At 38.9% G+C, this 24935-nt stretch overlaps 1 protein-coding gene across 4 annotated transcripts in view; it reads right to left on the reverse strand.

Annotated features, from left to right (window-relative positions):
• Positions 1–24935, reverse strand: part of CUL2 (cullin 2) — a 102948-nt gene that overhangs the window by 68464 nt on the left and 9549 nt on the right. For 2 of the 4 annotated variants that reach the window (XM_084876837.1, XM_084876835.1), the window contains exons 2-3: positions 19142–19214; positions 5778–5918 (exon numbers count right to left, since the gene is read on the reverse strand). In XM_084876837.1, the coding sequence (XP_084732963.1) occupies positions 5778–5896 (119 nt within the window). In that variant the 5' untranslated portion in view covers positions 5897–5918; positions 19142–19214. The remainder of the gene's footprint in view (positions 1–5777; positions 5919–19141; positions 19215–24935) is intronic. The other 2 variants (XM_084876836.1, XM_084876834.1) reach the window with 1 other exon arrangement.

Below are 24935 nucleotides of genomic sequence, written 5' to 3' on the forward strand. Positions count from 1 at the left end.
ATCAAATACAAAAGAGCTGTTTGAATTAAATGTATTAGGTGTAGGATAGTAGTTAAGGTTAGTGACTGAGAAGGAACAAGAAATTTTTGAGGGTGCTAAGAGTGTTTTATTTATTGCCCTGGTCTGGTCACTCCGTTGGTTGGAACATCATCTGGTACAACAAAAAGGTGTAATTCCTGGTCAGGGCACATGCCTAGGTTGTGGGTTCGACTATGAGGCGGGTATGTACAAAAGGCAACCAATCAATGTTTCTCTCTCATTCATATTCTCTCTCTCTCTCCCCTCATCAATAAACATATCCTCTGGTAAGGATTTTTTTTAAAATGTTCTAGTTATTGAATACACAAGTACGTTCACTTTGTGAAAATTCATTTGTATTCCTCATGTGTGTTTTTAAGATTAAATTCAGCCAGAATTTAGATCAATAATCCTTTTAGTAAAAATGTGATTTATTTAATATTATTAAGTTCTAAATACCTACTTAAAGAATTTTCATCCAAAATATTTGTTTCACCCATTTTTTCCTTAGGCTATATACACTTATTTCTACAATACACAACTTACTCGATACTAAAAAATTAAAATGATTCAATACCAGCCCAGCCAGCGTGGCTCAGTGGTTAAGCATCAACCCATGAACCAAGAGGTTACTGGTTTGATTCCCTGTTAGGGCACATGCCCAGGCTTTAGACTCAGTCACCAGTGGGGATGTGCATGGATGTCACGTTTCTAACTCTATCCTTCTCCCTTCCTCTCCCTCTTAAATCAATAAAAACCTATTAAAAAATAAAATTATTCAATTCCATAAATTCACCATATGATAATTATGGGCTCAAATGTTTTCTCAATATATCTATTGCATGTACATGTACACAAAATTGACTATAAGAATTCACAACATAGGGCTTACCTTTTTTTTCTGCAGGGGAGGCAATTTAGGGCTACTTTCCCTTTTCATTACAAATATAAGTGAGAATGTATTCATATATTTTTAAATATATTTTTATTGATTTAAGAAAGAGGAAGGAAGGGAAGAGAGAGGGAGAGAGAGAGATGAATCGGCTGCCTCCTGCACTCACTCTGAGAGGGGATCAAACCCGCCACCTTCTGGTGTATGATACGATGCTCCAATTTTTTAATGGACTCACCTGTTTTTGTTTGTTTGTTTAGTTTTTTTTTTCAATATATTTCATTGATTTTTTTCACAGAGAGGAAGAGAGAGGGACAGATAGCCAGAAACATCGATGAGAGAGAAACATTAATAAGCTGCCTCCTGCACACCCCTCACGGGGGATGTGCCCACAACCAATGTACATGCCCCTGGCAGGAATCAAACCTAAGAACCTTCAACCTGCAAGCCGATGCTCTATCCACCGAGCTAAACCAGTTTTGGCTGGACTCACCTTTTTAACAACATTTTTAAATTAATATTTCACTCATCTCAGTTAACCATTTTTTAATTTTATTCAACTGCCTAAAATATATTCCTAAATATGTTCTTTTTCTCTAACTTATTCAAATATTCAATGGAAATGTTAGGCCTTAGGAAAAACAACCCAAGAAGAGCATTTTTCAAGACACTTTAAAAGACAAAAAATGATGGGGCTGTGCAGGAGGCAGCCAATCCACATTGATGTTTCTTTTTCATGGACGTTTCTATCTCCCTCTCCCTTCCTCTCTCTCTAAAAAATGAAAAAAAAAAAAAAATCAAGAAAAGCATATTTTAAAAGTCAAAAAGCAAGAAATATCTGGAGGTCAGATTTAAACATTCAGTTCCCCAAAGTTATCTTTTCCTTAAATCTTTCTTCAGGAATATAAAAATTCCTGTTTATGAACGTTTCACTTAAAAATTCTCAGTCAAAAACAAAATTGTTCCAGAGCAAAAGCTCTGAACTGTTACAACCACAATAGTGTTGGCCAGCAGCAAAATTATTTAATTCATTTTTCTCCATTAAAAGGTGCTTCCTATATTTGGACTTAATTTTGAGTTTTAACTCTATTAATCCTAGTGTGTAGTGGGTCACAATGAGTTTTGAAATGGTGATAAAAGTAAAAATTATCTTAACATTGAAAATAATAAGACAACAAACAAAAATTTTTTTTATTTATAATGAAGAGATGTTTGACATTTCTAAAGAATAAAATGCCACATTTAAAAATGAATATGTAAAAATCATTAATTAGCCAAAACCGGTTTGGCTGAGTGGATAGAGCATCGGCCTGCTGACTGAAAGGTCCCGGGTTCAATTCCGATCAAGGCCATGTACTTGGTTGCAGGCACATACCCAATAGGGGGCATGGCGTGCAAGAGGCAGTTGATCGATGACTCTATCTCTCTCCCTACCTCTCTGTAAAAAATCAATAAAATATATTTTTAAAAAATAAAATAAAAACCATTAACTAGAATCAGCATCAACATCAGATATTGGTTTGATTTAATTTAGAAACATAGAATAAAAGTATTGTTGGTGCACCAACCAGAGATGACTACAGAAAAAAGCTTTCCTAACTTCGATTGGCAGTCAAGCTTCCTTAATGCCAACTGCAAAACTTGGGCATTTTTACCCTAACATTCTATCCTACAATACCAGTAAGTCATCTTACCCATTTTGGGCCACAATATTCTTAACTGCAAAACTGGACTAATAATGCATATTTTATAAGGTCATTTGTAAAAAATTAACTGAACAACTAATTGAAAAAAATGACAAATGTATATAGTACAATTCTATTTATATAAAGTTCAAAACACAGAAAGAATTAACCAATATTGTTTAAGGTTGTGTATATAGGTAGTTATACTGTGGCATGTGGTGATGTGGAGTTGATGGATGCTGGCAGTGTTCTAGTTCTTAACCAACCTGGGTGGTGATTATACAGGTGTTATAATTATTTATTGAACTCTACATGTATATCTTACAAGCTTTTCCACATATGTATTATACTTCACACACCCCCAAGTATTAATACATATGGCAGTACACAGTTTTCAAGGAGCATTTTTCATCTTCAAAATATATTAAGGTTTGCCGAGACCGGTTTAGCTCAATGGATAGAGCGTCGGCTTGGGGACGGAAGGGTCCCGGGTTCGATTCCGGTCAAGGGCATGTACCTTGGTTGTGGGCATATCCCCAGTAGGGGGTGTGCAAGAGGCAACTGATTGATGACTCTCTCTCATCGATGTTTCTAACTCTCTATCTCTCTCCCTTCCTCTCTGTACAAAATCAATAAAATATATTTTTTAAAAATAAAAAAATAAAAAAATATATATTAAGGTTTTATGGCATTTAAAATTCTACTTAAGGTCAGAAATCAATCATATATTCTTGGGCAAAATAACAGGGAAATGGAGAAAATTCTACTTTGGGACAATTAGTAACACAGCCCTTTATTTTCTTAATTACAAATTAAAGTGAGAGATTACTTTTAATTTACTGTTTTTGTAGATTTTTTTTATTATTATTTTAAGGGGAGCAGAAGAAAATCCATGATCAGGTCAAGAATAACTAGTCCATCTTAGAGGTACCAAACAATAAACATCTTAAAAATAATAACTGACTTTCCAGGTAAGTCAGCTATTTCAAAACCATTTACAAACCAACCAATTAAGCTGTATATTCTGTACAATAATGAAGAACAAATCTATTCTTTTCTATATTATATTCATTTTCCCTTTTTTTTGTAATCAACAATTTCTTCTCTCTCTGCTCATTATTTTAGTTCAAATAGCCTTAAAAGTACCCATCCTTTAGCCCCATAAGATTGCTAGAGAGGCAGCATAGAGCCTGAAAAAACTCCGAACCTCCATACACATTATGAATACTTCTCACCTCACTTTTTTTCAGAAAGAATCTCTGATCCTACAGTGTCCATCCAGTCCTCAAGTCCTCCTTCAGGACCCTAGGATACTGCCAAACTATTTGGACCCAAAACCCAGGCCTCTACCCTGCCCCCCTTTTCACCCTGAGATGTGACACATGTGATTATTTCCTGTGGTAAAAGACTGAGGTGGCACAGGAGTCTGACAGTATACATATTTCAATGTACATATGTTATCCCCATGCTTACCCCACTATGGCCCCTGGCAAACACTAGGCAGTGTTGTTAAGACTGCTGTCCACAACTCAGTCCATAACCTATAGCAAAGGATTCCCAGAGATCTCTTAACCTCTCAAATCCCAAGAAGCTAAAGTATTTTAATATTTGGGTTTTTTTTCTTGGTGCCAGAGTTTATACCCAAAGTGCTAGGTTTGCAGTGTGGCTCTTATATACATGATACTATTTAAATTACATTTTATTATACAAATAAATATACTTATTATATAAGTAATCATATACTGTACACATTAATACTTTTTTTTTTTTTTTAAGATTGCCATCATGTAGAAATGCAGGACACCAGGTTTTAGAATGGGAAACCTCATATTTGTTTCTTCATACGCAACTCCAAATTCACAGATATAGACAACCCAATAAAAAAAAACACATGGTGCCCTACCCAGTTTGGCTCAGTGGATAGAGCATCAGCCTGCAGACTGAGGGGCCAAGGTATCTTGGTTGTAGGCACATCCCCAGTAGGAAATATACAGAAGACAGCTGAATCGATGTTTCTGTCTCATCAATGTTTCTAACTCCCTCTCCCTTCTTCTCTGTAAAAAAATCAATAAAATATATTTAAAATAAAACAAAACATGTTTCTGTCTCAGTCCCTCCCCTCAGATATCTATAGGACTTATTCCCTCACTTTGTTCCAGCCAATCCTCAATTATCATCCTCCTCAAAAAGGCCTTCCTTGATATCCCTTCCAAAAGAGCCACTCATGTATGTACTTCAACCATTCTCCACACCACTGTTGTGTTGTTGAGTTGGCTTTCTACCCCCTCATGAATGAGTGATATCCCCCACACAGCTCCTGCAGACTCATGCGTGTGGCTTCTTTTATGGAATCAATCCAACTCATTTTTGTCTTTCCCTTTTCCTGCTGGCTTTTACTTTTCCCAGCATTATTAGCTTTCCCAAAGAACCCTGCCTGCTCATGAAATGTCTGACATAGGACAGTTTCATTTTTTTCATTTTTACCTCCAGAGATGTTTCAGGCTTAATTTGCTCTTGGACTCACTTGTCTTTCTTCCAATTCAAGTTTCTACAGAGCTATCCTCCAACACCATATTTCAAATGAATCCATTTTTTTCCTCTCAGCCTTCTTCACTGCCAGCTTTTGCATCAGTACACAATAATTGGAAACACAAGGGTAGATGATCTTAGCCTTGTCTCTAATGACACATTTTTGCTCTTGGTGATCTTTCCTAATTCTCTCATTGCTACCCTTGTGAGTCTCAGCCTTCTCTTCATTTCTTGGCTAGTCTCCTTTGGAATTGATGGCCCTTATCCTGCTTTACTTTCTCCACAGTATTTATCACTCCCTGTTAGAAGCACTGGCATTAGATTTTTTTAATATGTTTATTGTTTGTTTCACTTAGTAGAGTGAACAGAAAGTAGTGTATTTTATTCACAAATGGATCCCCTAAAGTAAAACCTGGCATATAAGTTGAATGAAAGGATATCAAAGATTAATGACTGCTACATATAGGTGATGAACTTGGAAATGTATACAGTAATACAAGAACACTGGAATATTCTCCCATTTATGTTTCAACCTGTTCTCACTTTTGAACAAGTGCATCAATTTTAGAACATTTATCATGTTAATTGATATATTTATCAATATAATATCATTATCAATAGAAGACCATGTATCAATGTCACTGAAAGGATACGAGAAGCGATCATTCCATGTTGCTCTTTCAACATATTCCAACATGACAACAGCTTTGATTGTCGTTAAAAGTTTGTTCCATGTTTCATCAAAATCTACAACTCTTGGTTTCAAAGACATTGTGCAAGTTTAGTGTTGAAATCTGTTAATTATAAATAATAGTAATGTAGCATGAGTTCCATAAGATCAGTTATTTATTTTTAAATCATTTATTTTTAAATCACTGCATAATTAAATAGCATGATAGATTAGAGGGGTGAGAACAGAAACTGGCACATAGTAAAATCACAATAAACATTGACTATTACCTTCTTATGACTACCTAGACAAGGAATTCCACAGAATATTTGCATTTTTTACAATGGAAAAGCTTTTAGTACAAATTATTTATAATCAGGATTTAGAAGCATTATTTAATGTGTTAAGGCTAAGAAGTTGTAACTCAGTTAGCCAAAGGCCATCTACCACCATGAGAAATATGCAAGAGACACTTAATAAAAAGGTTTCGGCCATAAATCCTTAAAAGCTGGAAAATGAGGTGGTATGCAGGGGACCAGGAGAACACATAAGAAAACGGAAGGTTTTATCTTCCCGAGCATCAGTTTAGGTAAAATATTAGGAAGGAAATGAAAATGTATAGTAAAACAAACAAAGATGAATTCTAGAGCAGAATGCATAATTCACATGAATCGTTAAGGTAGGGGTTCTCAACCTTTCTAATGCAACAACCCTTTAATACAGTTCCTCATGTTGTGGTGACCCACAACCATAAAATTATTTTCATTGCTACTTCATAACTGTAATTTTGCTACTGTTATGAAGTAGCAACGAAAATACACAGGCTGAGAACCGCTAGCAGGGTCGCCTAAGACCATCAGAAAACACACATATTTACATTACAACTCATACCAGTAGCAAAATTACAGTTATGGAGTAATGAAAATAATTTTGTGGCTGGGGGTCACCACAACATGCAGAACTGTATTAAAGGGTCGTGGCATCAGAAAGGTTAAAAACTACTATATTAAAATAAAGATTTCAAAAAAAGAGCAGGGCCCTAGCTGATCTGACTCAGTGGATAGAGAGTCGGCCTGCGGACTCTGAAGAGTCCCAGGTTCAATTCCGGTCAAGGGCGGGCTCGATCCCCAGTGGGGGACATGCAATAGGCAACCAATCAATGATTCTCTGTCATCATTGATATTTCTCTCTCTCTCTTCCTCTCCCTTCCTCTGAAATCAATAAAAATATATTTAAAAAAGAAAAACAAAAAAGAAGGGTTGCTCCTTCTCAGATTCTCATGATATTCCAGCCCCACTACTCTAATAAACAGCACAACTCTGGCTTGGAACCCTTGGCTCAGGTGAACTTCACCAGCCTAATAGTGAACTAAAAGACTCCTTTTGCCTAGCAGACAAGCTGTATTCAAGAGTTAGCTGGTTTCTAAAACAAAAAAGATTATAGAAACTTGCTTCAAAAGCTAGATTCAAATCTTTCTCAATATCACATGAGAACAGAATTAAACCTTTTAAAGTTAAATTTAAGTGCACAAGAGAATAACTGCTGGTACTAAGAAAAACATATTTATTTTTTCCTTATTACTGGGAATTGTGAAACACCAAACTAGTCTGGAACCAGGCCAAACAAGGAAGGCACATCTATTCTCAAGTCTCCCACTGTGGCAAAAAGAGGCTAGGAAAATAATGGGGTTTGGGAGGGGACAGAAAGAGAAAGAGAAAAGGAGGCAAGGAAGGAAAATAGGTCAAAGTGGTCGTAAGTCCTTCTTATGTTTCTGACTTGTAAAGAAAAGGACTCAAAAGGAGTCCAAGAAATAGACTTCAAGAAAGAGAAAGAGGAAGAAACAAAGATGGCGGCATAGGTAAAACACCTATACTGTTGCCTCGCACAACAATTTCAAAACTGCAACGGGAAGACAGTGGACATCGACCAGAACCACCGGAAAGCTGGCTGAGTGGAAATTCTACAATTAGAAGGAAAGATAAAAGGCCACTGAGACACATCCTCCTGGCAGCACTGCTCTCACGTCTCCACACCTAACAGCACCAGGCATATATTTTTCAGGAACCCAAGATGGCAGCGTAGATAAACACACATAAACTGCGGCCGTGCACAACAATTTCAAAACTACAACTAAAAGACAAAATATCTAACACCCAGAGCCACGGGATGGCTGGCTGAGTGGAAGTTCTACAACCAGATGGAAAGAAAGAGGAACATTCAGTACACAAATGCTGAAAAACTGAGGTACGGGGGTGCGCACTATATGGGTTGGCGGCGGATCCCGGCTGTCAGTAGGCACTGCTATCTTCAACCCGAAAGGGAGAAGCTCGAGACCCAAATTCCTACGGAAACAAACTGGACTGTCTGCCATCAGGTCGGAAAGTGAGGGTGACTGGCTTGCAGAGCGGCACAGAGGAATAATTGTTTGCTGTGCTGGGGCACAAGACGTGGAGATGTGGTTGAAGGTGCGGGATGGCTGACCAGTAGCCATTGCTGTTTGCCACTCCCTAACATAGTAACACCCTAAGACTCTGCCCTGCACAATCTACAAACACACCCAAGCCCAAAGCATATGAATAGCTTTTGCATATGAATAGCCTTCACTATCTCTGCTAACTTGCCGCTAACTTGCAAACTGGTTCAGACAGCTCCATAATGTACAAATTCCAAGCAGGGAGGAGAGGACTGTAGTTCTTGCTGTAGCTCCTCCAGGGTGGCCTCAGACAGTAGCTGACCTGCACCCCATTGGAGATCCAGAAGCCAGGGAACATAGTGGTCACTGTGAGACACAGATTTCAACTCCTCCCATCAATAACTGACACATTCAAGAGGCAGACTCAGTAAACACCGAAGCCCCACTGAAACAAGTCCTGCATGGTAAGCATGTCTCCAGCGCAGCAGTTCTTCCATTATAGACACAGCAGATCCCCACAGCCAATTGGCCTGGAGAACAATTCCTCCCAGGGTACCAAGAGCAATCAAGGCTTAACTACACCAAGACTTTGCACTCAGCCCACAAAGGGGTGAACCAAAAACAACCACCTCCAGTGACTGGGGAGGCTGAGCTACTGGCCCCTGTGGAACACCTACCACACAAAGCCACTCCATCAACACGGGGAAGCAGCCAAAATGCAGAGAAACAGAGGCATGTTGCAAAAGGGGACAATGGAGGAAAGCAAACTACAGGACGATATAGAGTCCAGGACCACATTTATAAGGTACTCAAGAATCTTCTAAAAACTGCTGAGAAACTTGATGAGATCTTCAAGGACCTTAATGAGAATGTAAAAAAAAAAAAAAAAAAAAGGAAAAGGACCAGTCAGAAATTAAGCATTCACTGTCTGAAATAAAGAATTTACAGAAACTCAACTGTCGATCAACATACTCCATGAGTCAAACGATTAAACAAAAAAAACACCCAACCAGAAAAACAAAAAGAAGAAGAGAGAGAACAAAATATTGAAAACCTATTAGAATAAATAATGGCAGAAAACTTTCCCCACCTGGTGAAAGAAACAGACTTATAAGTCCAGGAAGCACACAGAACCCCAAACAAGAGGATTCCAAAGAGGACCACACCAAGACACATCATAATTAAAATGCCAAGGGAAAAAGACAAAGAGAGAATCTTGAAAGCAGCAAGAGAAAAACAGTTAGTTACCTACAAGGGAGTACCCATATGACCGTCAGCTGATTTCTCGACAGAGATTATGCAGGTCAGAAGGGAGTGGCAAGAAATAATCAAAGTGATGAACAGCAAGAACCTACAACCAAGATTGCTCTACTCAGCAAAGGTATCATTGATGGTCAAAGAGCTTCACAGACAAGAAAAAGTTAAAGGAGTTCATCACCACTAAACCAGGATTACACGAAATGCTGAAGGATATTCTTTAAGAAGAGGAAGAAGAAGAAAAAGATAAAGATAAAAATTATGAACAAAAAGACATCAAATATATACCTACCAACAAGTGAAACTACTGTAAAATCAAGTGAATAAAAAGTTTGAAGAACAGAATGGACTGGTGAATATAATGGAATCAAGGACATAGAAAGGGAGTGGACTGACAATTCTCAGGGGGAAGGGGGTTTGAAGGGTGTGGGAAGAGATGCGATAAAAGTCTTACACCTATGGATGAAGACTGCAGTGGGGGGTAAGGGCATGGGGTGGGGTGGGGAATCGGGTGGAGGGGAGCTATGGGGGGGAAAAATTAAAAAGAGAAACACCTATAATAATCTAATAATCTGAACAATAAAGATTTATTAAAAAAAAAAAAAAAAAGGACCCTGAGACTCAGAGTAGCTGTGGAGGACACAGTTGGGGAGCATAGAAAGGGCAGGTGGCTGAATACGTGACTAGCTTACTCGCAGCTCTCAGAGAGGGGCAGGCAGCAAGCGCGAGCTAGCTTTCTCGTTCAGGAGGGGGGAAAAACCTCCTGACTGCAATGAAATCCAGTTCCGAGAGAGACTTTAAATATTCACTCGTTCTGGCAATAGGCAAAACTCTGGGCAGATTTCTCTCAGAGGTGTGTGCAGCCATTTCCACAGGACATTGAGAAACAGGGGCCTCATAAGGCAGGGCTGAGAGGAAACCAAGGCTGTCTGCTCAGCTCTTAGACTCCACCCCATCCAAGGGTAGCACAGAAGCTCTCCCAGTGGAGACACAGCTGATCCACACAGCCAATTGGCCTTGAGGTCAACTCCCCACAGTGATACTAACAATCTAGGCTTAACTATAAGACTGCACACACAGTCCACAAAGGGGCACACCAAGAGTATCCACCTCAGGTAACTGAGGAGGCTGAGCCATTGGGCCCTGCTAGGACATCTAGCACACAAAGCCACTCCAGCAAATCAGGGAAGCAGCCAAAATGTGGAGACAAAGAAACAGGTCACAAATGAAGGTAATAGAAAAAAAGTAAACTACTAGATATATAGTTAAAAACCATGGTTATAAGGTTTTTCAAGAATTTCCTAGAAATGGCCAATAAATTTAATGAGACCCTCAAAGATATGAGAAATGATCAACTAGAAATTAAACATACACTGACAGAAGAAAAAAAAAAAATTGTATACAGCTGAAACCGGTTTGGCTCAGTAGATAGTGTCGGCCTGCGGACTGAAGGGTCCCAGGTTTGATTCTGGTCAAGGGTATGTACATTGGTTGTGGGCACATCCCCAGTGGGGGGCATGCAGGAGGCAGCTGATGGGTGACTCTTTCTCATCGATGTTTCTAACTCTTTATCTCTCTCCCTTCCTCTTTGTAAAATATCAATGAAATATATATTTTTTAAATAAATAAAAAATATTATAGAGACCCAACAGCAGACTAGAGGAACGCAAGAATCAAGTCAAAGATTGGAAATACAAAGAAACAAAAAACACTCAACTGGAAAAGCAAAAGGAAAAAAGAATCCAAAAAGTTGAAAATAGTGTAAGAAGCCTCTGGAACAACTTCAAGCATACCAACATCAGAATTATGGGGATGCTAGAAGAAGAGAGAGAGCAAGATACTGAAAACCTATTTGACGAAACAGTAACTGAAAACATCACCCACCTGGTGAAAGAAACAGACTTACAAGTCCAGGAAGCGCACAGAACCCCAAACAAAAGGAATCCAAAGAGGACCACACCAACACAGTATAATTAAAATGCCAAGGGCAAAAGACAAAGAGAAAATCTTGAAAGCAGCAAGAGAAAAACAGTTAGTTACCTACAAGGGAGCACCTATATGACTGTCAGCTGATTTCTCAACAGAAACTATGCAGGCCAGAAGAGAGTGGCAAGAAATAGTCAAAGTGATGAACAGCAAGAACCTACAACCAAGATTACTCTACCCAGCAAAGCTATCATTCAGAATTTAAGGTTGGATAAAGAGCTTCACAGACAAGAAAAAGTTAAAGGAGTTCATCACCACCAAACCAGTATTATATGAACTGGTGAAAGGTATTGTTTAAGAAGAGGAAGAAGAAGAAAAGAGTAAAGATAAAAATTATGAACAACAAATACATACCTACCAACAAGTGAATCTAAAAACTAAGGGAATAAAAATCTGATGAACAGAATAAACTGGTGAATATAATAGAATGAAGGGCATAGAAAGGGAGTGGACTGACAATTCTTGGGGGAAAGGGAAAGGGGGAGGTGTGGGAAGAGACTGGACAAAAAGCGTACACCTATGGATGAGGACAGTTAAGGGGAGATAAGGGCAGAGGGTGGGATAGGAAGCTGGTGGAGGGGAGCTATGGGGAGAAAAAAGAGAAACAATTGTAATAATTTGAACAATAAAGATTTATTAAATTTAAAAAAAAAATTTTTTTAAAGAAAAAGAATAGGAACCAGGGAAAAACCAAACAAAAATCCAAAAGAGGATGTGCCACAATTCATCAATGCTTTCCTCAACCTACCAAAGACTTCATCTCCTGGCCTTAAATTTCCTGTACTAACTAGAATAAATTAGTCATCATTTACTAGTTACTCTTTGTGTGTGTGTTGAGTGTTGTGGAAGGGACAGGAACCCTGGAGAGAAAACCTAAAGCCCTATCAGGGAAGTAAGCTTAATTCCTTCTAATCCTTATTTACCACATCCTATCCAACTGTGTTTCTGAATATTTCTTAACTCCATCCTTTACTATGTAACTCTGCATATGCTCTGGGATCAAGCTCTTAGCAGCTCTAGTTTGTATTGTATCTTTCATTCATAAAAGAAATAACTGTTAATATTTATATAGTGTTTAATATGAGCCAAGCACTATTCTAAGTGCTTTATATAAACTCACTTTATCTGATTAGGTAGGTTCTGCTGTTCTTTATATTTCCTAGATAAGAAAATTAAGTGGTTTAGAAATATGCTCAAGGTCACAGAGTTATTTAATGGTGGCATCAAGATTCAGAACTGTGCAGGAGCCCAAGCTCTCAAACTGCTATATGCAACTATACTGCCTTACTAACATTTTTAGGGAATACTTAAATATTTGCCAGGTACTGTTCTAGGATCAATAAACACAGTTTTGACCTTCAAAAAGATTAGAATATCAGAATAGGCACTCAAAGACAAAAATAACCTACCTAAACCAAAAAGTTGAGAATGTTATCATTTTCTTAATAATTTCCACTATGCACAGCATTCAGTTTAAGGTCAACATGGCACACCAAACTTCCATGATTTGACCCTACTTATACTAAAGCACCTCTCCAGCTTCTTCTTATGGGACACTCCTCAACAACATAATCAGTAACTTGTGCTTAGAGGCCAGTGAACTGATTCACACACCCTGCCTTTACCTTTGTTTTCTACACTTAAAATTCTTCTGTTTCCTACTTTCATCTTCCCCCATTCAACTAACTCTTACTAACATTAAAGCCTTAGTCCAGGGGATCCAAGATGGGCGGCATAGGAAAACACACCTAAACTGCTGCCATGCACAACAATTTCAAAACTATAACTAGCCAAAACCGGTTTGGCTCAGTGGATAGAGCATCGGCCTGCAGACTGAAAGGACCCAGGTTCGATTCCTGTCAAGGGCATGTACATTGGTTGCGGGCACATCCCCAGTGGAGGGCGTGCAAGAGGCAGCTGATTGATGATTCTCATTGATGTTTCTAACTATCCCTCTCCCTTCCTCTCTGTGAAAAATCAAAAGTACAACTAAAAGACAAAACGTCTATCACCCAGAACCATGGGAAAGCTGGCTGGGTGGAAGCTCTACAAATAGACTGAAAGAGAAAGCAGCATTCAGGGCACAAGTGCTCAAAAACTGAGGTACGAGGGCACGCGCGATACAGGCGGACAGCGGATCCCGGCTAGCGGAGGGCGTTGCTTTCTTCAACCTGGAGACAGACAAGCTCCCAATCTCTCTGAAATCCAGTTTCTGGAGAGAAGCTGAACTGCCTGCCATCGGGTTGGAAAGTGAGAGTGGCTTGCTTGCAGAGCTGCGAGCAAGAATAATTGTATGCTGTGCAGGGGCACTAGACACAGGGAGATGCAGGGACATGGTGAGAGAGGTAGAGATGGCTGAGGACAGCCATCACTGTTAGCCACGCCTTAACCTAAAACACACTGAGACTCTACCCCACACAATCTACAAACACACCCAAGCTCCAAGCAATGGCTTTGCATATGAATGGCCTTCTCTAGTACATTATAACCTAGCAAACTTGCAACCTGGTGCAGACAGCTCCAAAGCCTCCAAGCTCCAAGGAGGGAGGAGAGGACTGTGGCTCTTGCTGTAGCTCCTGCAGAGTTGCCTCAGACAGTAGCTGAACTGCATTCCATTGGAGCTCCAGAAGCCAGTGTTCCTAGTGGTCAGTTTCAAATCCTCACACCCATAAGTGACATATTCGGAAGACGGAGTCAGTGAGCACCAAAGCCCCACTGAAACAAGGCGCATCTCCAGCGCAGCAGTTCTTCCTTTATAGACACTGTGGGTCCTCACAGCCAATTGGCCTGGAGATCAGTTCCTTCCAGTGTACCAAGAACAATCAAGGCTTAATTACACCAAGACTCTGCACTCAACCCACAAAGGGGTGTGACAAGAGCAACCATCTCAGGTGACTGGGGAAGCTGAGCTACTGGCCCCTATAGGACACATACCACACAAAGCCACTCAGTCAACACAGGGAGGCAACCAAAATGCGGAGACACAGAAGCATGTCACAAATGGGAGAGATGGAGGAAAGTAAACTACTGGATAACACAGTTCAGAATCACATTTATAAGGTTACTCAAAAATCTTCTAAAAACTGCTGAGAGCCGAGACCGGTTTGGCTCAATGGATAGAGCGTCGGCTTGGGGACTGAAGGGACCCGGGTTTGATTCTGGTGAAGGGCATGTACCTTGGTTGCGGGCACATCCCCAGTAGGGGGTGTGCAAGAGGCAGCTGATCGATGACTCTCTCTCATCGATGTTTCTAACTCTCTATCTCTCTCCCTTCCTCTCTATAAAAAAAAAATCAATAAAATATATTTAAAAAAAAAAAAACTGCTGAGAAACTTGATAAGACCTCCAAGAAGCTTAGTGAGACCTTCAAGGACCTAAATAAGAATGCAAAAAAAAAAAAAAAAAAAATGGAAAAGGACCAGTCAGAAATTAAGCATACACTGTCTGAAATAAAGAATTTATAGAAACTCAACTGTCGATCAACATACCCCAAGAGTCAAACCAAAAATCTGGAATATGAGGAAGCAAAAAACACCCAACCAGAGAGGCAGAAAGAAAAAAGAATCCAAAAACGTGAGAATAGTGTAAGGAGCCTCTGAGACGGCTTTAAGCGTACCAACATCCACATTTTTGTGGTGGCAGAAGAAGAGAGCAAGATACTGAAAACCTATTTCAGGAAATAGTAACTGAAAACGGCACCCACCTGGTGAAAGAAACAGACTTACAAGTCCAGGAAGCACACAGAACCCCAAACAATAGGATTCCAAAGAGGACCACACCAAGACACATCATAATTAAAATGCCAAGGGAAAAAGACAAAGAGAGAATCTTGAAAGCAGCAAGAGAAAAACAGATAGTTACCTACAAGGGTACCCATATGACTGTCAGCTGATTTCTCAACAGAGATTATACAGCCAGAAGGGAGTGGCAAGAAATAATCAAAGTGATGAACAGCAAGAACCTACAACCAAGATTACTCTACCCAGCAAAGCTACCATCCAGAATTGAAGGTCAGATAAAGAGCTTCACAGACAAGAAAAAGTTAAAGGAGTTCATCACCACCAAACCAGGATTACACGAAATGCTGAAGGATATTCTTTAAGAAGAGAAGAAGAAAAAGGTAAAGATAAAAATTATGAACAACAAAAAGACATCAAATACATACCTACCAACAAGTGAACCTAAAAATCAAGTGAATAAAAAAAATCTGAAGAACAAAATGGACTGGTGAATATAATAGAATCAGGGACATAGAAAGGGAGTGGACTGACAATTCTTGGGGGGAAGAGGGTCTGAAGGGTGCGAGAAGAGTCTGGACAAAAATCTTACACCTATGGATGAATACAGTGGCGGGGGTAAGGGCATGGGGTGGTGTGGGGAATCAGGTGGAAGGGAGCTATGGGAGGGTGGGGGAAGAGGAACACCTGTAATAATCTGAACAATAAAGATTTATTATATCATAAATAAATAAATATTTGTACACATGAAGAAAAAAAAAAAAAGCCTTGGTCCAGTGTATCTGTTTTTAAACCTAAACTGAGTCCACTTAAGCTTGATAAGGTATTTTACATATGAAATGAGAACTCTATGCTTACCTCTACTATAAGTATCTGAATGTTTCTTAAGGATAGGGGCTATTTTATAACTGTATACCAAAAAGTTGTCAATGTCCCCTTCATATTACTTTTCCCCCCTTATGAAAATGGGATATTAGCCGAGACCGGTTTAGCTCAATGGATAGAGCGTCGGCTTGGGGACTGAAGGGACCCGGGTTTGATTCCGGTCAAGGGCACGTACCTTGGTTGCGGGCATATCCCCAGTAGGGGGTGTGCAAGAGGCAACTGATCAATGACTCTCTCTCATCGATGTTTCTAACTCTCTATCTCTCTCCCTTCCTCTCTGTACAAAATCAATAAAATATATATTTTTTTAAAAATGGGATATTATACACACTGCTGAAAATTATTTTAATTGTTGCAGAGATTGTCTTTTAGCCTTATCAAGTTTTGACAGAATCACTATCACAGACTTCTCTGCAGAGACCAGCAGATTTATGATAGAATGGATACAAGTATAGTGATAACCCATTCTTAGATGAATGAAACATATGGAAATCAAGATGAGAGAAGCACAAGCCCAGTGAAACACATTAAAAACTAACAAACCACCCTAGCCAGTTTGGCTCAGTGAATAGTCGGCCTACAGATTGAAGGCTCCTGGTTCGATTCCAGTCAAGGGCACATGCCCTGTTTGCAGGCTAGATCCCTGCAGTAGGGGGCATGCAGGAGGCAGATGATCAATGATTCTCATCACTGATGTTTCTCTCTCTCTCTCTTCCTTCCTATCTGGAATCAACAAAAATATATTTTCAAAAGCTATAATAATAAATCGCCCTAACCGGTTTGGCTCAGTGAGTGGATAGAGCGTCGGCCTTCGGACTGAAAGGTCCCAGGTTCGATTCTGGTCAAGGGCATGCACCTTGGTTGCGGGCACATCCCCAGTAGGTGAAAGAAACATCTATTAGCTGCCTCCTGCACATCCCTAGGGGATGTGCAGGAGGCAGCTAATAGATGTTTCTCTCTCATCGATGTTCATGATGTTTCTCTCTCATAGATGTTTCTCTCTCATCGATGTTTCTGACTCTCTTTCCCTCTGCCTTCCTCTCTGGAAAAAATCAATAAAAATATTTTTTAAAGCTAATAAACCAATAACAGAAAGTATGCTGAAATTGCTTGCCCAATAAGAAAGCACATACAATGAAAAAATGTAAGTTCTTTCATTTTAATAAATTGTTTAGGTGATAATTTATTCATGGAGAATTTATGTAAGGATGTGAAAGAGAAAGGCTAGAGAAAAAGCCATGACCACTGCACTATTCTTCTCTGCCTCTCAAGCTGTCAGACAACTCATAAAAATATGAGTCTTATTCATTCCTAGACCTAACTAGGGACATCATGGTCCTATCCCTGATGTCTTGTCAGAACCACTTCCATCCACTTTCAGTTAAATTATGTCCCACTGAGTGTCTGGCAAAGTTCAAATCTCGAATTATCACAATCTCCTCTAGCTTTCTTCTGAGTCTTGCAATATTGGATTTTTAACTCTTTGGCACATAATTACTGTACCTAAAAATAAATCATAGGCTATAAATATTTTTAAAAGGCAAAATAAAAATTCATGTTTAATTACTACGTTTTCAGATACCAGGGCAATATTAACTATATTTTAAATTTTTTCCTTTATTTGAAAACAATGTGTAGATTAGATTTTTCTCACTAGAGCTCCATTTCTAAACTATCAATAGTAAATTAAATAATTACAAAAGTGATTTATATAAACAGTTACCGTATTACCCAGCAATTCAACTCCTAGTTATATATATTCAAGAGAAAACATGTCTACACAAAAACTTATACACAAATGTTCAAAGCAGCATTACAGGCAGTCCTTGGGTTACGTCAAACTGGACGTACGGCATTTCGTGGTTACGTTGCCATCTCCCATTTATTTGTTTAAGAAAAAGTTCCAATGGACACAGACAACGGGGGTGAGGGCATGAGTGGGGGTGGATGGGGGAGTAATGGAGGGATAAGGACACATATACCTTAATCAGTAAAGAAATTTAAAAAAATAAAGGAAAAAAAGTTCCTTCATTTCGATATGTGTACATATGTGCTTTACGTTTTTTATTATTTATTTACCACAAGTAAACGTCAGGAATTGTTATCTTTTAATTTTACTGTGTCACTTCATTACTGTTGTATATGTGATCCACGTGAGTGATGTAGGTGCTTATATAGGTGGTTTCCAACTTATGGCAAAAATTGTGTTAAGTCACACTATAGGCACGGATCTCTGTAACCCGAGTGAGAAGGCTAACCCCTATTTTGTAAAACTACTGTTCGGAATTATCTGCTATTTTTTTAGATGGCCTCTTATTTAAAAAAAAAAAAAAAAATAGTAATAATAACTTTGCTTTTCAGCCTGCTCTAGCCTGCTTGAATAATGAGGAAGATAAATTTAGCTGTCTGACCTTATAGGCCAGAGACTAGGTACGCCCATGCTCTCAATGCCATTCCAGGTGTATTTTCTAATTGGATAGAACAATGTTGTTTTCAAGACCACTAGCGAGATAACCACCAAGCACATAGGGCTGGCTCTTTAATAAAAAGGGAAGTTCTGCTTGTAGTTCTGCTTAGAATTTGAATTCATTTTCTCTGAGCCCACCAGTGAATAAAGTGTGATTCCAAACTCTCTGAGCATTGCTTGATTTATTCCGGTTCTCTGTAACTCATAAAGGCCAGAAAGTAGAAATAATTCCAATGTCTGGAATTATTGATAAATGGATAAATAAAATGTAGTATACCCATACAAATGTATTCTACAACACAACGTAATGAAGCACTGACAGATGCTACGATATGGATGAAGCTCAAAAACATTATCCTTGGAGAAAGAAGTTGGTCACAAAAAAACATACTATTTGATTTCATTTATATGAAATATGCAGAATAGATCTATCTGTAGAGACAGAAAGGGTTTCAGTGGTTGGCAAGAGCTAGGGGACTTGGAGAGATATGGAAAGAAACTGCTAAATTAGGTGATAAACCAAAACCGGTTTGGCTAAGTGGATAGAGCATCGGCCTGCGGACTGAAAGGTCCCAGGTTTGATTCCGGTCAAGGGCATGTACCTTGGTTGCAGGCACATCCCCAGTAGAGGGTGTGCAGGAGGTGGCTGATTGATGTTTCTGACTCTCTTCCTCTCTGTAAAAAATCAATAAAATATATATTTAAAAATAAATAAATAGAAATAAAATAAAATAAAATAAATTAGGTGATAAAAATGTTCTAAAATTGATTGTCATGATGGTTGCACAATTCTGTAAATGTACTAAAAACTACTGAATTGTACACTTCAAATGGGTACACTTGATGGTATGTGAAATACATCTCAATAAAGATGTTATACATTTAAAAAATGAAATCAGAATTCTATCAAAACTTTAGTGCAATTTAATGAGGGAAAGAAGAATAGGTATATTTACATGATTGCAAATTCTGAAATTTCAGTGTCCCTTTTACTCCTATGCTCTAGTCCACCAGCTCCTCCCAGAGGCTATATATATATATGTGTATGTGTGTGTGTGTGTGTAATTTACACATATAGGATTTGTTATTCTGCCCCTTTATACAAATCACATATACATATTTTTCATCTGTTTTACATAAATTGTATTATACTACTCAATAGTACATTCAATTAACAGTACCCTGGGGAAGTATTCCATATTAATACATAGGATTTCCTTAATCCTAGTACTATTTCATTTGCCTGTATCTGGATCCATTCTACTATGTTTGGTATGACAAACGATGACTTCCCCACAATTAAAATGCCTTGTTTAATATCAATAATTTTGAGTTAAGTGGTTTTTTAAAAATGGATTAGTAAGCTCTCTTTACAAAGTTTTCTTATAAAGATTTTGACAAAGTTACATTTGCTATATATATTTATTGATGAGAGGAAAATGCATTATTGTTAACTACCATTTATTAAATGCCTTCTATATACTTTTCATTACATATACATATACACATATATCCCATATATGTATATATATGTTATATATACAAGCATAACTAATGCTCAACCTACAAGTCAGCAAAATCCAGTCTGTAGGAAACTCCTGGATTATCAAATTCCTTCAATAAACTATGCACACACATAGGAGACAGAGAGGGGAGAAAAATAGAGAGGAGAGACATATGAAAGGGGAACTGTCCTAAAATAGACTAAAAAGGACATTAATGAAATAGTGATTAATCTTATTTGGATCTAGATTTAATACTTTTATTTTTTTTAATATATTTTTATTCATTTCAGAGAGGAAGAGAGAGATAGAAACACCAATGATGAGAGACAAGCATCGATCGGCTGCCTCCTATATAACCCCACCTGGGATAGAGCCCGCAGCACAGGTTTGTGCCCTAATTGGGAGTGGAACTATGTGTGATCTTATTCATAGACTGATGCTCAACCACTGAGCCATGCTGGCTGGGCAGATTTAACACTTTTATATTGCTGGTGGGATTTTTAAAAAAAAATGATGCTGGGATATCTGACTTTAAAGAATTTATTTGTATAATTATAATAATTCTAAAATGAGGCCCTTTTATTATTAATTTTAGAGAGCAAGATGAAAGGAGAGAGAGAAAAATCGACTTGTTCCACTTATTTATACACTCATTGATTGATTCTACCAGGTGTACCAGTTAACAATGCAGATTTTTTCCAGTAGATGGAATTACACATATGTTGATATATATGCGATTTGAAATGTATGCTATTTTGTTGTATTGACAGCAAGCTTCAAACGTTCATATGTCAAATCTTCTAAAGGTGTTAATATCATAGATATTTTTACACTTAAAAATGTCAAATTTTGTGACAAAAAAAAGAGCATTTGTGGGAAGTTTTAATTCATTATTTTGTTTTGAAGAAAAGTGCTGCTGAAAGTTATCATATACTTCGGGAAGCTTATGGTGAACGTGCTCCATCTCAAAATACTTGTGAACGCTTTAAAAGTGATGCTTTCAATGGAAAAGACAAAGAATGTCCAGGTCAACCAAATATGTTTGAAGACCAACAATTACAAGCATTATTGGATGAAGATGCATGTCAAACTCAGAAACAACTTGCAGAAATATTAAACATTGCTCAGCAAACAATTTCCAATCGTTTACAAGCAATGAGCAAGATTTTAAAGGAAGGAATAGGCAGACCTTTCTTGCACTTCCTCCCAGGGCCAGACTGGAAATAAAAGTAAATTGGGGAACATTCACCTGAAATTACCTACTGAGGTCCAGTTGAGGAGATTTGTATCAAGGAAAACACCTGGAGACTGGGAGGAAGGGAGAGGTCATGAGAAGGGCTGACAAGCTTTTGTGGGGCAGCAAGTCAAGAGTGAGGAGGGATTGCTCGGCTATGAGAGGATTTTTCTAAGAAGATGGAGGCCCAGAAACCAGGCTGGGCTTAGTAGGCCAGAGCTCTTTTGAGAGAAAGCCTCGTTTGTTTATTTTTTCTTTCTTTTTCTTAAACCAGAACACAGCAAGAATTTCATTAACAGCTACTCATCCTAGCCTCTGCTTGAGGGATAGTGTTGGGGTGGAAAGCATTGGGGGGAGATGTGGAATAAAGGCAGCTGTGAGCCCTGTATTCAGTCACACACACCCAAATAGCCTCTTCCAGAAGTCACAGCTCAGGAGAAAAAGAAAAAAAAAACCCACCCTAGGTGATATAGCCCACCACAACCTCCGGAGCCCTGACTGCCACACTCTGCCATCACCTCTTTTGCAGAGGAGATGGCAACAGAGGCCAAGTCTACATGTTTGAACAGTCTCAGGAAGCATCAGTAAGTACACTGGCGGTGGGAACCTGTGTGGTGCTTCCCCCTCATGGGAGAAGTGATAGGAACTCTAAGTTTCCAGCTGATTCCACTGGACTGCTTACAGGAATCTCCGCTAGCCAAGGGCAGACTTATAATACTCTGCCTGGGTCTCTCTGAAAGGAGTAGCTCTAGGACAGGGAAATACACCACTTTCCCTGAAATCTGAACAGCACCTCCCTCACACAGGAAACCCAGAAGTCTATACATACTCCGAATTCCCCCTAAAGCCCTTTCAGAAACAGACTTTTGAGTGATTAATATCGACAGCTAGCTAGCAGACAAAGGCAGGAGGAGGCAGAGCCTGGAGAACCTAGGGAAGTTTGCTGGCCCAGTCCTGTTAACAAACCTGCTTTAAGGGCAGCCTGGCCCCTCCTGTGTGCAGTCAAGTAGTGGACACAGACAAAAACTGCGGAATGCTTGGAGCTTTAAAAAGGTTGCTGAAAGCCAAAAGAAGACAGTTTTTTTCTTTTTCTTTTTTTATATTTCTTTATTGATTTCTCCTCTATCTTCCTCTTCAAATTTTCTTCTTCTGTGCTGAAACCGGTTTGGCTCAGTGGATAGAGTGTCAGCCTGCGGACTGAAAGGTCCCAGGTTCGATTCTGGTCAAGGGCATGTACCTTGGTTGTGGGCACATCCCCAGGGGGGGAGGAGGGGTGTGCAAGAGGCAGCTGATCCATGATTCTCTCTCATCAATGTTTCTGACTCTCTATCCCTCTCCCTTCCTCTCTGTAAAAATCAATAAAATATATATTTTTTTAAATTTTTTTCTTCCTTCTTTCTTTTATACAGTCTTCCTCTATTCTGTTGTCTTATTTACTTTATTACACTTCTGTTCTTTCATAATCCTTTTTCTTCTGTTTTTTTCTCATTTTGTCCTTTTTTTCCTATCATTCTTGCTCTCTCTTCTCTTTCCTAATTCTCTCTTATTTTGTGGTTTCTTTTGATGTTGTTGTAGGGGTTTTGTGAACATTTCTATTTTATTTCATGTTTTGCTTTGTTATATTTAGTTTTGTTCTGCCAGCACCTCCATAAGAGCTTGGACTATGTGATAAAGAGGTGAGCTTCAATCAGCCATGCTGAGAACAGATTCCATCAAAAAATGGGATAACATTCATGACCCAATTACAACCTGAGAACCCAAATAACTCAAACAAGGGTCATTCCTAGAGCATCAAAGTCATCAGATCTAAGAGACTGCACCACTGGGTACAAAAGGACATCTATGACATAAGACACTGCACAAAGACTGGGGCGTTTAACAGTTTAATCTAATACACAGAAACAATACAAAGGGACAGCGCAAATGGGAAGACACAGAAACAACCCCCAAATGAAAGAAAAGGAGAAATCACCAGAAAAGGAACTAAATAAACTGGAAGCAAGCATTATGTCAGATAAAGATTTCAAAGTAATGGTTATAAGGGTACTCAAACAACTTAATGAAAAATAGAAGCAATTTAATGAGATTAAGCAACTTAATGAGAACTATACCAGCATTAAAAAAAGGAGAGAGGGGGGTAAAAAACATGAATAAGAATCAAGTAGAAATGAAGAATGACATATAAAATAAAAATACCTTGGAAGAAATCAATAGTAGGCTAGAAGAAGCAGAAGACCGAATCAGCAAATAAAACATGGGTAGAAAAACAAACCCATTCAGAGCAGCAATTGTTAAAACAATTAAAAAGCAGGAGGGGAATTTAAGAGATCTTTGAGAAAACATGAAAATAACAACATATGAATTACAGGAGTTCCAGAAGAAGAATCTAAGCAAGGAACAGAGAATCTGTTTGAAGAAATAATGACAGAAAACTTCCCTAATCGTGTGTAGGAAAAAGTCACTCAAATTCAGGAAACAGAGTCCCAATCAAAATGAATTAAAAAAGACCCACACCAAGACACATTATAATTTAAATGGTAAACATCAGAGACAAAGAAAGAATCTTAAAAGCTGCAAGGGAGACAGAAACTTACTTACAAGGGAGCTCACATTTGATTGTCAGCTTAGTTATCAATAGAAACACTTCAGGCCAGAAAGGAATAGCATGAAGTATACAAAGTAATAAAAACGAAGGGACTGAATCCAAGACCACTCTATCCAGCAATGAAACACTATCCAGCAGTTATGGAGACAAAAAAAAAAAAAAAAAAAAGGCTAAAAGAGATTATCACCACCAAACCAGCACTGTAAGAAATGCTAAAGAGACTGTTGTAAGAAGAAGAAATGGAGAGAGAAAGAGGGGAACACAGGCATAAAGAATAAAAATGGCAACATATAAGTACTACCTATTAAAAACTAGAGGCCCGGTACACTGACCCATGCACATTAAAAGGAAATTAATTAGAAGGTAGCCAAAGAGCCCTGACCATTTGGCTCAGAGGATAAAGTGTTGGCCTGCAGACTGAAAGGTCCTTGGTTTGATTCTGGTCAAGGGCATGTACCTTGGTTGCAGGCACATCCCTAGTAGAAGGTGTGCAGGAGGCAGCTGATTAATGTTTCTCTCTCTTCGATGTTTCTAACTCTCTATCCCTCTCTCTTCCTCTCCGTAAAAAATCAATAAAACATACTAAAAAAAAATTTTTTTTAATTAAAAAAAAGGTAGCCAGTGGGGCAGGGCTGGCGAGATGGGCCAGATATGCCCTGGAGCCAACCTCCCATGGTCCCTTTCTGACCTGGAGCAACGCCAGGGCTCAAAGGGCATCTGCAGAGTGAGCAGGTTCCCTCCAGCAGGTGGGGTCCCTCAGCCTGGTCTGCAGGAATCTGGCCAAAATTGGCAGCCCAACATCCCCCAAGGGATCCCTGAGTGCAAGGGGCAATCTGCGAAGTTGCTGTTGCTCAACACTCCTGTGTTGAGCATCTATCCCTTGGTGGTCAGTGCACATCATATTTACCAGCCAGTCAGCTGCTTAGCCGGTCACTTATCCTTTTACATACAGAGACTAGGGGCCTGGCCTGCACCCTCTCGCATTCAGGGGCCCCTGGGGGATGTCAGACTGCCGGTTTTAGCCCGATCCTCACAAGCCTGGCCAAGGGACC

This window comes from Pipistrellus hanaki (genome assembly GCF_964339955.1).
Source record: "Pipistrellus hanaki genome assembly, chromosome: 1".
Classification (NCBI taxonomy): domain Eukaryota; kingdom Metazoa; phylum Chordata; class Mammalia; order Chiroptera; family Vespertilionidae; genus Pipistrellus; species Pipistrellus hanaki.